General features: G+C 36.5%; 1 protein-coding gene across 7 annotated transcripts in view; it reads left to right on the top strand.

Annotated features, from left to right (window-relative positions):
* The window catches only part of ERCC6L2 (ERCC excision repair 6 like 2), a 59,703-nt gene that overhangs the window by 24,760 nt on the left and 15,618 nt on the right, over positions 1–19,325 (top strand). For 4 of the 7 annotated variants that reach the window (XM_075727222.1, XM_075727225.1, XM_075727224.1 and 1 more), the window contains exons 11-17: positions 929–1,074; positions 6,098–6,193; positions 7,558–7,657; positions 11,972–12,124; positions 13,243–13,323; positions 15,058–16,234; positions 16,907–17,061. In XM_075727222.1, the coding sequence (XP_075583337.1) occupies positions 929–1,074; positions 6,098–6,193; positions 7,558–7,657; positions 11,972–12,124; positions 13,243–13,323; positions 15,058–16,234; positions 16,907–17,061 (1,908 nt within the window). Of the gene's footprint in view, positions 1–928; positions 1,075–6,097; positions 6,194–7,557; positions 7,658–11,971; positions 12,131–13,242; positions 13,324–15,057; positions 16,235–16,906; positions 17,062–17,268; positions 17,509–19,325 lie in introns of those variants that run through there. The other 3 variants (XM_075727227.1, XM_075727229.1, XM_075727228.1) reach the window with 3 other exon arrangements.

Here is a 19,325-nt window from a genome sequence, read left to right on the forward strand (position 1 = left end):
TAGCTCACACTGAGTTCAGCTGTTAGATCTGGAGTTAGAGCAGTGGCATGGCAAAATATTACTGAAGGATCATACAACCTCTGTGTTAGCACTGAAAGTAGTTAAATTCCCTGTTCTACTGGCTTTTGACCATCACCAGTGGTGAAACTTCAACCTTGAGACTTATTACACCAGTTGGTTTGAAGTGAAAACAGTGTTTAATTGGAGCAAGAGGTGTATGCACACTTCATTTTTAAGGGACTTGCTCCTTGATTTTCTTGTTAGGAAATAACATGTTTCCTGAAATGGTGCAAACTGTAATATGACTTTCTTTACTTAAATACTCCTAATGATAGCATTAAACAGTATTAAAAAATAATGGTGTGAATGGTAGTTCAAAGTCTTAAATATTTAATGATCTTGTATCTTGAAGGTAGACTGCAAGTTTAATACTTAGATGTAGTAGTAAAATGCTCATGTGTCTTAGGTAGTGCTTCATGGTGTTCAAGACCAGCCTGACTGCTGGTTACTGCAGTCTCTTTCACTCTTTCCCTTTGAACTCTGGCTGTGCATACCAGCTTGTTTCTCTGTGCTGGCTCTGGTGCTCGTTTACCATGTTTCAAGTCTTCATAACTTGCTACAATGGTAAGAAACTGTTTAAGTTGCCTTGCTCTTATTGGGTTGAACTGACTCAGCATCACTTAAAGGTTGGACAGGCAGCCAGGGTGGGAGGATTGAGTGAGACCATAGCAGACCAACATTAACCACCTTGAGTGCTGTAGAGTCACAGCCACAGAGTATCAAGGGTATTGATATCAAAATGGTGAAGATATATGCTTATTTTCAATGCTTGGTCTATTGAAAATATATTTGGAAACATGGCCTCTGTGATTGTTTAATTAAAAAGATAATAGTAAGCATTTAATCTTTTTTTTATTTTTCCGCCCAGTTGCTAGATGTGCTGGAACAATACTGTATGGCATCTGGGCTAGATTACCGAAGACTTGATGGAAATACAAAATCAGAAGATAGGATCAGAGTTGTAAGAGAGTTCAACAGCATTCAAGAAATTAACATATGTCTTGTATCTACAATGTAAGAAGATTTGACTTGTGATCTTTTTCACTCTGCCTTTCCAGTGTTTAGTAAATAGGTTACTCTGCATTTTACTTTATGACCTTGTGAGGGATTACTCTTTTGAGAAAGTGAGTTGTTCTCTTTTCTATTAGTAAACATAGACTCACTGATGTGGACTGCAGCTTCTTAAAATCTCTGAAGACTTCCTTCCTTCCCCTCCCCTCTGCTTTATGAGGATTGCTAAGATCTGAAACAAGTGTGTCTTCTGAATCTAGTTTTAAATTTCCACTTGTTGTAGGAATGAGGAAACATCAAGTGTTATATTGAACAGAAAAATTATCTCTTAGTGTTACTGTAATTTATTAACCACATTAATTAGCATATGTCTGTTTAAAATACTTCAAACAATCCTTGATTTTCTTCTAAAAATTTATTTGCTTATCAGATCTACTTATCAATTTATGATGGGTAGTGAATTCTTTTGAAATAGAGCAGTACGTTCAACTAAAATGAATGAAAATATGATGACCATTCTTTTCTCTTCTGTTTTGTTTTTTAATTCTGGTTAGTTCCATGTTTCATCTTGGATGAAGTTTGCTACCAGGCAAGGGCAGAAAGGGAACCAAGAGCAACTTTAATCTTCCTGCCCAGAGGAAAACTCAGTGAAATGCGATGAAACATGCAAATGTGCTGTCCATGCCTATATGATCACTTTGGTCCTTCTTTACTGAAAGCGTGCATGTTGAAGTTAGGAGAATCCACTCTACCTCTGTTTAATTAGAAGTTAGATGTTGTCTTAAAGACTGCTACAAGTGCATGTCAGAACTGTCTTCAGATACTCTCTGGTGCATGTGGGCAGAGTTGTGAAGAGATTTGTTTTGTTGGTCATGCACATTTGTTGGCAACCTCCATCAGCTGTGGAACCCGGCCATCTGCTTCCCTTAGACCTTCATGGGTCCCTATTCTTTCTCCCTGAAGACAGCAGGGAATCACTGCATCTGTAGCATTAGGAAAGGCTTTCTAGTTTGTGCTTCTGTCAGTCTAGTTTGTGTAATCATAACCTTCTCAGTTCTCTTCCATTAATTTACATAGAAATAAATAAGGCGGTTGGGTCAACAGAGATGGACTTTGTCCTTTCTGCTGTTGGAGCTTGTGAATACAGAGATTGGTTGAGCTTTCCATGCTTGCTAGTGGTGCTTGAGACAAGAGTGTTGATTCTGTTGTTCTTAGTGTTTCCACTAGTAAATGGAAGGAACAAAAATGATGGAATTGCAGTCAATGTAACCAGTGTTTAATAAGAAAAACAGACGGTGCAATTCTTTGTGTGGTTTATCACAGGTAACAAAACTATCTTTTTGCTTGCTTGATATACATTTGTGGAAGCAGCTTTGATTTTGTAATCCTTTGGAAATCAGAAAGTGATATATCCCAGTTCTACTCTGCAAGAGATTCATCATTCTTCTTACTCAGATTTCAGGCATTAGGACTTCACAGTATATTCTTTATTTCTCAACACATAGTATGTTGACAGAATTGGGTCATACTCTTCTGTCCGTACTTTCTTGCAAAGTTTTTGGCTGACTGTTCTGTGTAGTCAACTTGTAAGTATTCTGAAAGTCCCATTGCTCGAAGAGCCAAATGTTGATTTTCACTGAAAATACTTGCACAGTCTTTTTGGCTGCAAAAATACATTCTGCAAAGGATGAATTCCCTGCATAGTGATCTTGAGTCTGCCATTATATTCCACTGGCACAGTTAACATACAACTTTAAACAGGAAGCTCCAATCTATAAATTAGTGAGTTACAGTGCAGACAGTGGTGATGACTTCAGTGTTAAATTTACAGTGTTCCTGGTTTATATCCCATTTTTTTTTTATACCAGCAAAGTGCCTTTTCTGCCTGGAATTGCCTATGTATAGCCCATAGACATTTGGAAATCCTGATTATAATTGGTTGGTGAGTTTTTTGAGAAATAGGGCCTTAATAAAGTGTGTGTAAAAAAAAAAAAAAAAAAAAAAAAAAAAAAAATCTGTCTGTCTATATATATACCTAGCTTAACCTCAAGTCTTGCAGTTAATGTTAGTGTCAAACATAGCCATATAGCTATCCATAATGCTTTTATATGACTAATATAGCTATATGGATAAATATGTTTTATGGCTGTGGAGAGAAAATACAATTGATTTCTTCAGAGCTTGCAAATTCCATCAAACTAGTAGGTATAGATTATGGATTTCAGCCTTGAGCTTTATGGAAAAATAGGTATATATCTGTTGGAACTTCTAAGGCTCATGAAGTCTATTTCAGAATACTTCAGTCCTGTGCTGGTGTTGCTGGGAAAATGCATGATTATTTGGAAGAAAGGAAGGGGATTTTTGGTCATGCTTAGAAATATTAAAATAATTGCTGGGGTTGCTATAACTTGATAGGAGAATGTCAGAGCTTGCAACTCCATTGATGCTTACCCTAAAGAAGGGAAGCTGTATATGTACAATACTGAAGTCTACGCAGTCCTGTTCCATTGCAGTGTTCTGGAAGAAATAAGAGCAGCAAATGTTCTCTTGAGTTTTCCACGCTAGTCTTTCTCTAGATTAATTCCTTCAGAATAATTATGAATGAAAATGTATTTCTGCTTCTCAGTTTTCTTTAGTACGTAAAGAGAATTGCTTCGATGATGGTTACAGAAATTTGTAGACACTTTTTATCATGAAACGTTGCAGTATGCACTGCCATTCTACCTGCGGCATTCTCAGTTACTGTCCATTACTGGATTGCTGTCCATTACTTTGTACTTTTTCAGGCTTAATTTAACTTGAATTCTTAACAGCTGTGTTGTAAATAATTTTTAATGTGCATGTAATCACATTTAAAGAACTCCTAGCCACAAGATCTCACTGCAACAGAGAACTTGCGAATTATAAAAAAAAAAAACTTATATCAGTAAATATAATTACATTGTCACAGCTTTCATTGAAACTTCCCTAATGTGATACTGTTTTGTAACTTCTGAACATTGTGGTATTAAGTTGTCAGTGACAGGATATATAAACAAGTAATTTCTTCAACACAGGGTGCGGTTTTAGATAATGTGATCTTTTGAAAACTGTTGTTTGTAACAGAACTGTTATGAGACATTTTATACAGGGCTCTTCATTTGAGCTGTATTATTGTAATTCACATGGACCGTCTTGCAATAATGACTTTAACCTCTGGCTAAAGTGATACTTCAAATGGAAGATACTCTTCGCAATGCACAAACTAACTACTGTGTTCATTCTGTCCGTGAAGGATATAGGAGCCATTCTTCTGGTTTGGAGTATCTGAATTTTTGTGGCATACCTAAAAATATTGAAAGGTTAAAATCTTTATAAAGCTAAGTATCCTGTTTAGGTAGCTTTCATAGTCAGTCTGTTTTACTGACACTAAGGCTTTGAACTGAGGTTTAATTCATATTTCAGTTCCAAATAGTGCAATTTTTTATGAGAAAGCATTTGGAAAAGCATGTTGACTTATGTTTCAGCCTGACTGCAGGGTCGGTTTGGTAAGATGAGAGGCTGAATTTTGTCCTCTCTAAAAAGAAATACACCAAAATTCCAAACTACAGTAAGGTATTCTGAAAAATACAAAGATTTTTATTCAGCATTTCAAACTTTGAGAGCGCTCATCCTCCGGAAACCTCCGTTAATATTGGCAGGTTCCCACATCCTCTCCCTTTCCAGATTTAACGAACCCAACACCACACCACACCTGGAAGGAAGAGGCCACAACTGTATTTACATTAACAAGGATTCCATGAAGACTAAAAGGTGGTGGGGCTCCATAAGCTTTTGGGTTCTGTCTCCATTTATTCACAACCCTGGAAACTTTACCTTTCCCACTGCTTTAAACAAGCAGAATATAAAATAATCTATTAAAACCAGGTGTGTGGTAAATTAAATGGGATTGACTTTTTCAATTTTGTGGCACCTCATTTAGAGAAAAACACACTTGAAATTAGTGCTATGTCAATGTAAAGAATTGTTTTAATAGTTAAATTAATAATAGTATTGGGCATGTGCTTGTATAGGAACTTGTCTCTTTTTGTAGGAATGTTGGTTGAGCCAGTTGAAAAGAATTTTCAGTATTTGCTTGTTTTGCAGCTGAATGAGAAGTGGTATTTTCCTCACTTCTGTTCCTGTCAAGTCAGAGCTATGCACATGCCAAACTCCAAGTAACTGAGCAGTTTTGTTAGACTTAGCAAGGGCATTAGTTAGCTACCTCAGGTTAAGTACCTGCTCAAATTCTTTGCTGGCTTGTAGGCTTTACCCTAAAGCACAGTACAACTGTTGAATGTTTAAGACAATATAACTGGTACCCCTGTGACTCCTTACCCCCACAGTAGACAATTTTCTTACAGTGACTTTTTTCCTTGTAATGACAGGTGTGAATGTTGCTGATATGCAGCTGTGTGATGGACTGTATTTTTAACAGTTGACTTCCACACTGTACAAATACACTTGTGACAGTTGTTAATTCTTATAGGCATGACTCACCCTACACTGTGACCATTTTAGTGGAAGCTGCATAGTATTATTTTCAAAACTATGCTCTGTGATTAGAGGAAGTAAAATTTGATGCAGACTTTTTATTTAAGCTACAGTTTTCCTTCTATAAAGTTAACTGACATAGAAGTGGTTATGAATTTCAGTATAGCTGTTGAGAGAGTTGGCTTGTGTAGGGCTCAGTGGGTATGAAGTAGCAATCAGGACTTTTACTAAAGTAAGGTGAGAGCAGTTGGTTATGACTCAGCTAGTCATACAGTTTGTAATCTTCTTGCTGCTTAGGTGAGATAACTGCATTTTTCAGCAGTGGTTATTTACGTTCTTGATGCTTATTAACACAACAGTAACACAAAGCTGTACCTCGCTATTTTCGGTATCTCTGTTGTGCTTTGGGGGGGTGGGGAGGAAGGGTATGCTAATATGGACCTAATACAGTGAAAAAAACTGTCTGTTTTTCTTACTGTCAAACAGCTGTATTTTTTCATTTTTATGTTTTTAGGGCTGGTGGACTGGGTCTTAATTTTGTTGGTGCCAATGTTGTTATACTGTTTGATCCTACATGGAACCCAGCAAATGATCTTCAAGCTATTGACAGGTACACTCTCAGAATACAGCATTTGATCCATATTGTACTCTTCTTTTGCTTTGATCCTGTAATCTAATTGTCCAACTAAACTTTCCTAAGGGAAGACGTTTTTTACATAGCCTGACTTGTCCTCAAGACAGTAAGAAACGTCCAGCTAAAATATTTTTTAGCTTTGATTTTCTTGTTTGTAACCCTGAATTTTACTTCTTATTTTCCATTTTATTTTTGTGGCACTGTGATTTTGGGCACATGGGGGGGGGGGAAAAAAGCCGTAGTTACTGTAACTTTTTGTGATCTCTAGAACAAGTGTGTGTGTGTAGCTGGATGGCTTTTTTCCTGTGTTAGTCAGGACAGAACATGTCATAATTGACCCTAGTTCAAGTGATGTTTTGAATTCCAGAATTCTTAAAGAAGAACACATATGTTCTTTTCTGCTTCACCCTTGTGGAGATGAGTGCCTTTTCAGTACTCACTTCCACCTCTGATACTATGCTATTGGAGGTTTTCCAGGAATCTGGATTTTTCTTTCAAGGCTTTTTGATGATAGGATGTTTCCCTAGGAATTCAGCTAGGGAATTTTGAATAGCTGAAGTAAAGAATATTGGAAGCCTTCAAAGTTCAGTAGATTTACATATTTTCATGAGGAGAAATAAACTTATTTCTGTTGTCCCATCTAATTGCGTAATTCCATTTTAAGGGTCTTTCTGACTTCTAAGAGGTGTTTGTGTACCTGTTTTAGAGAAATATGGGTATCAGAAATGTGTATTATTGAGAGGGCCTGTCTTTAAAGAATCCTTTAAGACCGCATTTCTATAAATTGGTTCAGCCTCTCTTGAATTTTCAGATTATAATCTATTAGAAGTCTCAGAATTTGCCATTTAGATAGAACACTGCCTGTTCATTAGCTGTTTTTATTGTATTGTAATTTGCAAAGTGCTTTATGAAGTTCAGAAAGAGCAAACTGCTCCAACTAATCCATGATCTAACTCCCATATAGTACAAACAGGAGAATATCCTATGCAAGAGCAGATGGAGACAGAGGAGGGAAAAAACTCAGAGAAAACATAGTGGAAGATGTGTTTTCAAGAGAGATGGGAGACAGGCCTTGTGATACAAATCGAGGAGAAAGCTTTTTCAACTGGATAGGCATGGGAAGAAACTTGGAAAACTAAGGGTAAAGGAAAAAGGGAATGAAATACTGAGGAAAATTTGGAAAAGGGGTGGGGGGACCAACCCAAAACTCAACCAACTCATAAATGATTTAGAGTACACCTGTTTTATTGGAATGGTTTTTAAAATTTATTTATTTTACTACCCCTAAGAGTGCTTTTTTTTTTTTACTGATTAAAAATAATACGCCACTGTCCTTGCAGAGCTTACAGGATTGGCCAATACAAAGATGTTAAAGTGTTTAGATTGATATCCTTGGGAACTGTGGAGGAGATGATGTATTTGCGACAAGTTTATAAACAGGTAAAGTTCACAAACTATTTAAATTGGGAGCTCTTTTTAGCTGTTCAATGACTGAAAGCTAAGCTAGCCTATAGCAAAATTGTAGTTTACCTTGGTTTTGTGATACATGTTGCTACCTTATTAAGCAGAGATATATCATTTAGCAATTGTCAAAAAATAAAACAATGATACTTGTATTCAAGTTTTTCTCTAACTTTTGACAGTTTAATTATTCAGTATACATGAATCAGGTTATACGGAGAACTGTTTTATTTAAAAACTTGTAAAATATATCTGCAAAAGTTGTAGCTAGTATCTGCAGCAGTCTGATTTGGGCAGCTTTTTCTTTTGAAAGGTTGGAGGAGAGCAAAAATCTTGCTGGTGCTGTAGAAGAAAAGCAAGAAGACATTGCTACTCTCCGGCCTTTGAAAACTTTTTTATAAAAGGAGGGGGACACAGCTTGTAGTTGCTGCTACTGTGAAAAGAAGTGATGTTGTCTGCCAGAATACTCAACCTGAAACAATTGTGCACTCTAAATTTTGCTACTTGCGTGGATACGTTTAAAAACCTAAGAGTAGGAAAAACAGAGTGTGTGGTTTGAGGAACACATAATCTAGCAACCGTTTCCTGATGAGATCAGAAAGAAAACAAAAAATAAGCAAACTCAAACATGAACAACAAAGAGCAGGCTGCAGAACAGTAAGAAACTAGATGAAATGCAGATGACACCAAACTGGGTGGGAGTGTCAATCTGCTGGAGGGTAGGATGGCCCTGCAGAGGGACCTGGACAGGCTGGATTGATGGGCTGAGGCCAGCTGTATGAGGTTTAACAAGGCCGAGTGCCGGGTCCTGCGCTTGGGTCACAACAACCCCATGCAACGCTACAGGCTTGGGGAAGAGTGGCTGGAAAGCTGCCTGGCTGAAAAGGACCTGGGGGTGTTGGTCGACAGCCAGTTGAACATGAGCCAGCAGTGTGCCCAGGTGGCCAAGAAGGCCAGCAGCATCCTGGCTTGTATCAGGAAGAGTGTGGCCAGCAGGAGCAGGGAGGTGATTGTCCCCCTGTACTCGGCGCTGGTGAGGCCACACCTGGAATACTGTGTCCAGTTTTGGGCCCCTCAATACAAGAAAGGCATTGAGGTGCTGGAGCGTGTCCAGAGAAGGGCAACAAGGCTGGTGAAGGGCCTGGAGCACAGGTCTTATGAGGAGCGGCTGAGGGAACTGGGGTTGTTTAGCCTGGAGAAGAGGAGGCTGAGGGGTGACCTTATTGCTCTCCACAACTCCCTGAAAGGAGGTTGTAGTGAGGTGGGTGTTGCTCTCTCCTCCCAAGTAGTTACGATTGGATGAGAGGAAATGGGCTCAAGCTGTGCCAGGGGAGGTTTAGGTTGGATATTAGGAAAAATTTCTTTACGGAAAGGGTAGTCAAAAATTGGAACAGGCTGCCCAGAGAAGTGGTGGAGTCCCCATCCCTGGAAGTGTTCAAAAAGCGGGTAGACATGTGGCACTTTGTGACATGGTTTAGTGGGCATGGTGGTGTTGGGTTGATGATTGGACTGATGATCTTAGAGGTCCTTTCCAATCTTAATGATTCCTAGTTTTTCCTTTAATTATAAATAATGCAGCCACCAAGCCAGGAAACATGAAATTGCTACTCTACCCTCAATTGGTTTAGTGGTGGACTTGGTAATGTTAGGTTAATGGTTGGACTGGATGATCTTAAAGGTCTTTTCCAACCTAAATGATTCTATGATTCTATGTTTTCCTCAACAAACATTGCAAGTTAAGAAATGCTTTAAGTTAAGATACTGATGTTATAGGCTTTTATAACCTTGGAGAAAAGAAGAAAATCGGTGAGATACAGTTGTCCTGAAGAATACATTGCATAGAAAAGGTAAAGTAGGTCACCTCAGTGGGCAAATGGTACTGTGTATTAAAGAAAGCTTTACTAAATTTGATTGATTAACCTAATAATTTCAATTTTTGGCCATATATAGGAGAATTTTGGTATTGAGTCTTCAGTGACAAGCACTCTCTTGTAGCTGGGTTATTTACAAGGAGGAGGTTGGAGGCTGAATGAATGGGAAGTGCAGTAATAGGCAGATATTCATTATCCTCATACAGATTTAAGTGACAAATAAGAATAAGGTTCTAAGATCAAGTATTTGGACATGGTATCTGATTTCACAGAGCAAATAGAAACCCCAGAGCTGGAAGATCAAATCTTGAGCTGCTCTCAGTAGTGTGTATGGCCTGCTTTAAAATGTTACTTTCAGAAGTGTAACAGTGACTTTATCTCACTTAAATTCAGTATTCTGTAGAAGCCAAAAAAAAAAGTGCCGTTTAATTTTGACAAAATGATCTAAATAAAAAAAAAAGAGGAAACTTGTTAAGAAGAAATTAATAGTAATAGGTGATGGGCTGATGTGCTCACAAGGTAGTTGGGCAATTTTCAGAGACTGTACCAGAAGCTCAGAATGAAGAAGACATTGTACTAATAGTTGAAGTCATATATTAATGAGGTGAGTTAAAGATAAAACACAGTAAGACCGAAAACTACTTTTGAGGGACAGTGGTCTAAAAACATAAAGGCTAATAATTTAGTTTTTGAACACATCAGGAGCAGGGATTGTATTGCTCTATAGGTATTACTTTAGTGAGGTTTAAAGGAGTGTTCACTGCAAAAAACCCACTTGATTTATTCTTTACACCCACATTAATGGAAAAGCTCAGAGAGCATCCTGTTCCAAAGTTTCTCTTGTGCAATGTACTTTTGAGGATTCATTTCAATAGCAAGTATCAGTAGGAGAGGTCTCTGAAAGGCTAACAAAATGATCAGTAGCAGATTATGACTGACTATATTCACCAAAATCCTGAAGGAGCATATCATACTTCACAGAAGTCTTTGGAGTTGGTGATCTTGTAGATAAAGAAGACCTGGATGATATTCTCTGTTTGGATTTCCAAAAGGCCTGTATAAAACTTCTTGAAAGGCTCTTGTTTCTGCCCCACCCCACCCCCCAAGTTGACGTATGTTTGTCAAGTCTAATAAGAAGCAATAAACAGAGTAATTGTAAATCTGGGATTTTTTTTAGTCTACACTTGGACTGCATTCTCTGCTATTGACACTTGAACACCCTTAGCAAACTTTCAGTAAGTTGTGATGAAAATACCTTTATCTGCTGTTGAAAATTCAGAAACCATGAATATGTGTGGATGCGTGGCTTTTGGTGAAGAACTATACAGATGTGCTCTCAGAGCTAAATGTTGTCATCCATCCTTTTCATGAAATGAATTCATGTGATAAAAATGCTTTATCATGTTTGTAGTGTATTCTTGGCGAGGGATCTATTTGATTTTAAAATTGCTGAGTTTATTAGTTGTGTTTGGTTGTCTGACTTAGCCATATGTGATTGAAGAATCTGATATAAATAAAACTGAACTCTAACATAACAGAAACCTGAATAAGTTATATATGTATCCTAAAGTATACTTTTGTAAATACCATGCATAATTCAAGGAGGAGTAAACTGTGCTTAGCTAAAGTTAAACTAAATTTGACTGTATAGTTACTGGTCTATATACTTCAAGAGGTGTGCTGTCTAGGAAAATGCCTGTTCAGTCCTACAACTGGAAGTGAGTAGAACTGAAGAACTACCAACTGCTTAGAGAGAGTTACAAAAAATATTACAGGTCTCGTATCCATAAAAAACATGGTTTTGACATTCTTCCACTTAAGAGTCAAATATACTAATTGTGTAAGTATTGAAAATTTGCAGTCATTGAAATGAAGCTCAACCTGCCTGGCTTCAAAAATGTTTTAATTCTGCTTGATAAACTATTTACTTGTCTTTCCTTTTCACCTGGAAGATTTTTAAGTCTCTTCTGTTCAATCTACTTAACAAGACTGAATGATAGTTAAAATATGCAGAGATCAGTAGGAGTAATCTTGTGGCTTTTATTTAGTCCTTACTGAGTAAGGACTACTGAGCAACACAGAGGACTATGAAAAAGTAGTAAGAATTTAGTATTGAGAAAAGATGAGCAGTCAAGATACAGAGGAATGTCAGCAGTGTGTATAGTGGGTTTCTGATATTAGATGACAATGAAGTAAAAGACTTGAAATATTTTTATTTTTTTTATTCAGTAAAACCAAGCAGGTTCATATTATACCACAATCTATTATACCAACATCTGCCAGGGAAATTAAAACAAAATATCCTCCCTTAGGAATTTCTGCCTGCTCCGACTAAAGCTGTGTATATAATGTGGATGCCAGGAAATTCTGACATGTTGTTGGAGCAAACACTTCTGAAATCTCTTGTGTTGTTCTGTTTTAGCAACTTCACTGTGCGGTGGTTGGAAGTGAAAATGCCAAGCGGTATTTTGAGGCAGTGCAAGGATCAAAGGAACATCAAGGAGAGCTTTTTGGGATCCATAACCTTTTCAAACTTAGGACTCATGGGTCCTGTCTTACCAAAGACATCCTGGAGGTGTGAAGTCCTACCCTTTTATTTCTGGATATTAGTTTTACATTTTTCCTTTCCTCTTGAGATGTTTCCATTCAAAATTATGACAAAATACTTTATAAACCAGAGAAACTTAAACAGTACCTGTCTATGAAGTGCCTTAAATGAAATAGCCATTGTATTTTTCGCTCTGATGCACACCAGATAAATTTCCTTAAATCAAACAAAAAATTGGAAAAAGTTTGGATTATAATTTCCAGAAGTTTCCTAATATATTTCTTTTCCTAATAAAAATGCTGTAACCTATTTTTGTGATACTTTCATATATTGTCAACTTTGTGCACAGGTACCTTTTATTCATCAATAGCTCAGAGTGAACTTTTAAGCCGGAATCCTGATCATAAAAATATTTTTTATGATCATAGTAACCTTTGTGTAGTACATTTTGACATTTCAAAAACTGTTTAATAAAAATATTTTATCATGCTGGATTTAAAAATGTTTAAAAGTAAATAACTGAGGCTTCATATTTTAAGATTTATTTCTTAGTTACTCTAAAAAGACTGTTGGCACAATTCCATAGCATATAGTGCACACTGGTTTTAAGTGTATGCAGTATTATACCTTTTCCTACCCAGCATGTTTGCTCCAGCGAACTTGCGTCTTGGAATTTATTGCAGCTTTATTCTAGGTTTCTTTCCGTCCTTCCCTTTATTTTGTTATTTTGCCTATACTAGGAAGAGGCTGGGGAATGTGACATAGCAGTGTAAAGGCACCATAGCCAGAAGAATAAGGTGGGATAGGAACATGTACTTTGGGGATATTAAGCTAAAAAGTTTTTTAAATTAAATCTAAATTAAAACATGGCATGTAATATGGACATTGTAGCAGGTGTTCTGCTTTGGAAAAAAGTTCAAAAATTATTAAAACAAAGTATGGATAAGATCATCCCAATTTATGCAGCAGGTTACGGGTTAGATCAGAGAGCAGTAAATGCCAAAATGAAAGTCTTAGTCTGGACTTTGCTGATTGTACTTCTGATGCTTATATCTCTGTAGAAAGAAAAAACACTTTTTTTTCCTGGGTTTGCCTTTAACTTGAACAGATACAGTTTTTATTCTCTACATTCTTGATTATTTTAGAGGGAAGGGCGAGTAGAAGCAGGAGTCATGACAGCAACTACATGGCTAAAGGAAGAGACTCCTCCATGCAGCTCGGAAAAGGTGAGGTGTCTTTGTGGACTATGGACCAGGCATGACAGTTCCTCTAGTTCCTGATACTACAGCGGCAAATGTGGACAGTATGTTGTTAGGCTAGTAATGCTTTTACCCTGTATTGACTTGCTGTCTTTTATTGTCTGCTTGCCCTTGGTTTTACATATTATAAAGCATTTGATAATGTCATGCTGTCTGTATGTGAAGTGGAATATTCTGAACATCTGGTAATAAGGTATTCTATGACCCTTACAACACTTGGATATCCTCAGTCTGAATGAAGGTATTACGAATGTGTTGTTATTACAGAGCAATGTTGTTTACTGAAGCATTGCTTTGTAATGCCTTAAGAGTGACAGCCGTATGATATGACATGACATGATACGATATGACAGCCTTCTGATCAAGATGTCAGTTGAGAATCTGGCACCTAGATGTTTAGATGATTTTGGTTAGGGAGTTGTGGAAAGGAGTGCAGTTGGTTTAGAGGATTGAAAGCTTGCTTCAGGCTTTGTGGACTGCTGTGGAAGACATGGGCTATTTAGTTGATGTAACCAGACAGTGATTCCCACCAAATCAGTGGTCCGTTCAATGCTGGCTTTTTTTTTTTTTAAATAATGTATCTAATAATTTCCTTCTGGAACAAGACACACACCACTTTCCCCCCCCCCCCCCCCCCCCTCCCCCAAAGGCTGGGTTTAACGGAAGCATTTTTATGAATGTTTTTGACTGAACACTGTGTTCAGATGATTTGGGAAACAAACAATTAGGTATACAATATGGCCTCTAAGCATGAAAATACACTAGATAGATCACACTGAATGGTACTGAAAATTTGCCACTGTCTCTTATGCTTTTTGGAGATTTCTGTGGGTAAATGTCAGTATTAATTTAAATCAGTTTAATTTAAATCAATTTAAATTGGTCATAACATCACATTGCTAATACATCCCTGCATGGTCATAATCTCACAGTAGATTTGGTGACAAACGGTAACTTTCTTAGCTTGTGTGAAATGCTTTTTGATAAGCAGGGTGATAGAATTAGTACATTAATTTTAAAACTTCTCTTCATATACAAAAGTTTAGTATTTACCCTTCTGACTTTTCTTTTACATATTGTCACAATTCTTATCTCAGTAGTACACAGTTTTGGAGTTGTGTTCTGGAATTCAAAACTCAAAATGTTTTAAGGTTGCCTGGAGGTAATTATTGGTTGATTCTAGTAGGCCCTACGTAATTTTAAGAGCAGAATGTTATGTACTCATAGCTCTTTTAAACTGTGTTAGCCCCCATGTACAAGGAAGTTAACCACTGCAGGGAGATATTTTTTATGAATGTCATTACACACTATTAAGGTTTGCATCATGAAGTCACTTTTCCAACTACCTTTGAAAGATGAAAAGTTGCAACAAAACCAGTATAAACTAGAAAAATATGGGTGTGGATTGTGAAGACATAGGTTGTTTTAGTGGTGTGCAGCATATATAGTCTCACATATATATTTGTAGTTATTTTCATTGTTCTGCTAAAATTTTTGTTCTACCAAAGACTTCCATATAATTTCTCTTTATTCTTTGTTTTGTATTTGCTTTCTATTTGTGTATTGTAATAACTATTTTGTATACTTTTTGATTGAGTAACATAGTGAAAATCCACTTTTTTATACCACTTTGGAATTAGGTGTGTTCCATATATTAATTATGTTTTAAATATCTTTGCTGTAAATTACTCTTATTTTTAGTATGAACAACTGGACTGTAAAGAAGATGGAGATCCTGGAAGCATTCAAGCACAATTAAAGAGAGAAGAAACTGATTTTTGTGATGACTTTAGTGATGATGATATTCTGGAAACTTCTGTGAAAAAATGTGACAGAAGGAAGCCTTGCAAGGCAAATAGTTTAATGGTAACAAAGGGACAGCTTTCCTTAATGCAGTGTGGATTCTCTAAGTTATTGCAGAGAGAAATTGAAACTACAAAAGAAGAGTATAATAATTATAACTCTCATTATTCAAATTCTGATAATCAGACTATAAGAACAAATGTAAATAGCAAGCATAGTGATTTTCAGAAACGTCAAAGCCATGTGCATGTTTTGGACCATGAGAAAGCTGCTCAGTCACCAGACAGAACTGATAAACAAGATATGTGTAGTAAAGACTGGCTTGTTTTATCAGGCTCTGAGGAAGAAGGGGACAGAAAAAGTGAGGGTCAATGTATTTCAAAGCGAAGTGATGTAGTCACTGAAACTGAATGCAGTTCTGAAGAGAGTGATGATGTCATCTTTCCTACCCAAGTGCTTACTAAAAAAGTTGACATTTACAGGTCAGCACATGAAAATTGTGAAGAGTTAGCAAAAGGAAAAGGTGGGTTGGTAGTTAAGAGAGACAGCAGGCAACTTGGATTCCATACTACTGAGTCAAATTTCAGCAAAGTCATGTCTTTTGGAGACATCAAGAACAGCACAAGAGATTTGAAAGAGGCAAGCGACATAAGTGATGAGTCTGATGATATTGAAATTTCCCATAATTCTGAATCAGGAAAGTTAAGAACTTCCAGCTTTCTGAAATGGAAAGAAAGACACACCCATAACAGTGGACTAGGTAGCTTCTCCAAATCTCTGCTACGATCAAAGAAGGACAATAGAAAAGAAAAGGAAAGTGATTCTCAGAATATAAATGAATATTCATCCTCTGAAGATAATTTACCAGTTGAGAAAATTCATGTCGGAAAGCAAAGCTGTAAGTGTAAAAGACCAAGAGACAGAGTTCAGTTTGGGTCTGAAGTGCTTCATCCTGTTCAGGATACCTCTGTTGCACAAATGGAGTCTAGCGATTATGCTGTGCGTAGAACTTCTGCAAGTAAAACTGGATTTAAACATCAAGAGCAAAAAATGGAATCAATGGACAGATATTTAGGTAAGTAGTAATTTAATTTCTTTGATTTTATTTCAACTAAAGTAGTAGCATATGTTTAACTTACCATTGTTGGCAGGTTTTAAGTTATTCCTGCTATGTTTTTGTTACAAGATACTAATAAATGCCCTGCTAAATTGTTTAGTAATGTCTTTCTGTGTCTTTCTTTTTACCGATTAGCCTTACTTTCTTGTCTTCTGAAGTGATGGGTTGCTTTGTAATGTTTTGTTAAACACTTACTGTCTGTTGAAAGATGCTAAACTGTAAAACTTGACAGGGCTGTTAAGTTTTTTTTTTTTCATGTACGTAAGTTTTCATTTCTGCAATTTGGGAGTTTGAAAATACTATGTAGAAGATTTGATTCTGTTAGAGGCTTAACTTTAAACATTAATACTGCAGCCATTAAATCGTAGATGCTTTGAAACTTCTCCTTTGTCTGTCTGAAAAAACCCACACTGAAATGGAAGCAGTATTAAACTGTGGATAAATCTGAATAAGTCTAATGATTGTTGGTCATTTCATAGAGCTGAGAAACTTGGTGCTGACTGAAATCTTAACAAATTTTACAGCTTTCATGTGAAACTTTAAAAATTACAATATCCTTCTTCAGTGCAACTGTGTACCTTCAGGGTTTTGGAACAAATCTTTGATTATATCTTTCTCCTAATATATCAGATGGTGTTCAAGAAGTGGCATATATTCATTCAAATCAGAATGTGGTTGGATCCAGCAAGGCTGAGAATCACTTGAGCCGGTGGGCAGTGCGGGACGTATTTGAGTTGAAGCAGTTTTCCCAGCTCCCTGCTAATGTAACAGTCTGTAGTGCCAAGGTAAAGAGAAATGTTTGGGAAATGTTGTTTTTACTGTTTTTATCCTCATTTTTCATCTTAAAAAGCTCTAACAAACTTGTTTTTCTCTTAATGGCCACCATGAATGATCAAAGCTACTGAGGATGGGAGGGGGAGGAGGCTCAAATGGAGGTCTAATAAATTACTTTTGTGTTTTGTTTTTTGGTTTTGTTTTTTTATATTGGCCAGCTCTGAAAGAGTTGGGAATTAAGCAGCAGAGCACTCTCTGTGGGATTTTTCTGAGAGAAAGGGTAAGATTAAAGATTGGGTGTTTGAAATAAAATTCTGTGCCATGTTTTTCTGATTTGAGACTTGAAAAAACTTCAGTTTGTCCTGGATCCAGTTAACCAAAATCCAGTTGCCACAGTACATGCTGGAATCTCTGTGGCATAGAAAGTCAAACGTACATCAGCTTGCACAATTTTTTTTTTAGGGTGGACACACACAGTTGCTATAATGGGTTAAAGTAATGGTCATTATTGACTACACTTAATGTCTGAAACATAAAACTAGAGTTTACGGGGAGTGCTCATTTGTGGCAACAGATATATTTTATGCTTTTTGTTTGTCACGCATCTTGTTTAATTACATTTGGAATACATACAAATCTGGAATAAATTCAGGTACAGCTTCCAGGTTTTTGTTCTTATTACATAGTGGTTTTAGTCTACTCTGATTATCTGGACACTTTGTTGTTTGCCTTGTAATAAACATTTGCCTTTTCCTAGACTGATTCTTAAGATAAACCACAAGCACAGAATTGATGAATGTGCAGTTAGTTTAGTCTTTACAAATGTATTAGCAATCACTATAGAAATTGTAGACAGAATGCATGTCATTCTGGGGTGTTGAACATCTGCAGTGGCTAAAAGAGAGTCTTCCAGTGTTGTTGATGTGCTGTATTTAATTAAGCCATTAGCGGGAATGCCAAAGAATTTTTGGGAAGATCAAACGAGGCCAACCAGTAAAAGTGAGGCCTTTTCAATTCTAACACATTTGCATTAGAATGTCCCTTATTAACAGAAAAGTTGGTCAAAAATACTCGAGAATACTGTAGAAAGGTCCTTACTTAATGGCAATGGCTGACAACATTAATAAAACTAAATATAAATGAAAGAAAACTTTGAAGAGAGTACTTTGAATAAATGTCTGTTGATCCACCTATGAGCAAAACTAGTTCGAGCCATTTGTATTGATCATGTAACTTACGTCTCATTATTTAGAGTTTGTGTGACTGCAACTATTACAAATGAAGTTCTCTTGATTAACTTGTCAGTCAATTTTTCTAAGGTACCTATTTTTCACTCAGAAGCAACAGTGGTATCAATTCTTTTGGAGATTTAAGTAGGAAGAAAAGCATTAATAATTATGGACAAGGCTGCCGCTTCCTTTGCTTCCTGGTCTTTTTTTGACATAGGGGCACTAATCTAGAAATAATCCCTAGATGGTTGCCTATTCTTAAATGTGGAGTTTTGAATTTTTTGTGCTTGGCTTCATAGACAACTTTGAAATATGATCTACTTAGAATGTTACTGCTACTATTTTCCTTTCTTCATTATTTTAATTTTAAAAGGTGTTCTATGAAAAACATGATCATTGTTGCTCTTCTGGCCTTCAGTCTTTGCTAGTAATTTTTCACTTACTTGCCATCAGTTTAAGCTAAGCCATTCACTGGCAGAACAACTAATTGTGTTATAAAGAGAATGCTGATTTCAAATGAAGCTTAATAAAAAAGTTTTTCAACAGATTAAAAGTAGCATCATGTGTAATCTTAACAATACAGCTGAACAGTTTAAATTCCCGTAATTATTTTTGGTAAATAAAATTATAGTATTAAATACTGGGGTGTTAATTGTAACCTGATAGTTACTGAAAGTAAAACAAAAGCTGAAACTTCTCACTGATGTTGCTTTCTAGCATCATTGTTCTGTTTCTCAGAAATTGTGAGCTGTTTCTGTTCGCTCTGGGTATCAATGACCACATTCTTAATTAGAAGCTTTTTTACAGTGTATTTATATTGCAGCTTTATATGATGGCATCATGAGGACTCCTGAATAATGCCCTGATAACATTTATGTCCCTTTTTAAGCACATTTAATCAATTTGTCTTATTTCTAAGTCATCAAAGGAGTGATCAAAAAAGGATCTTTTCCTTTTGTTTCATAGATAGGTCCTTTTGGTGCAAAAGTAAAATATCCTTTGTGCTGTTCAGTTCACCTATGCCAACTCTGTCTTCTGGCTTTGCA

Source organism: Pelecanus crispus, chromosome Z, assembly GCF_030463565.1.
Source record: "Pelecanus crispus isolate bPelCri1 chromosome Z, bPelCri1.pri, whole genome shotgun sequence".
NCBI classification, from domain to species: domain Eukaryota; kingdom Metazoa; phylum Chordata; class Aves; order Pelecaniformes; family Pelecanidae; genus Pelecanus; species Pelecanus crispus.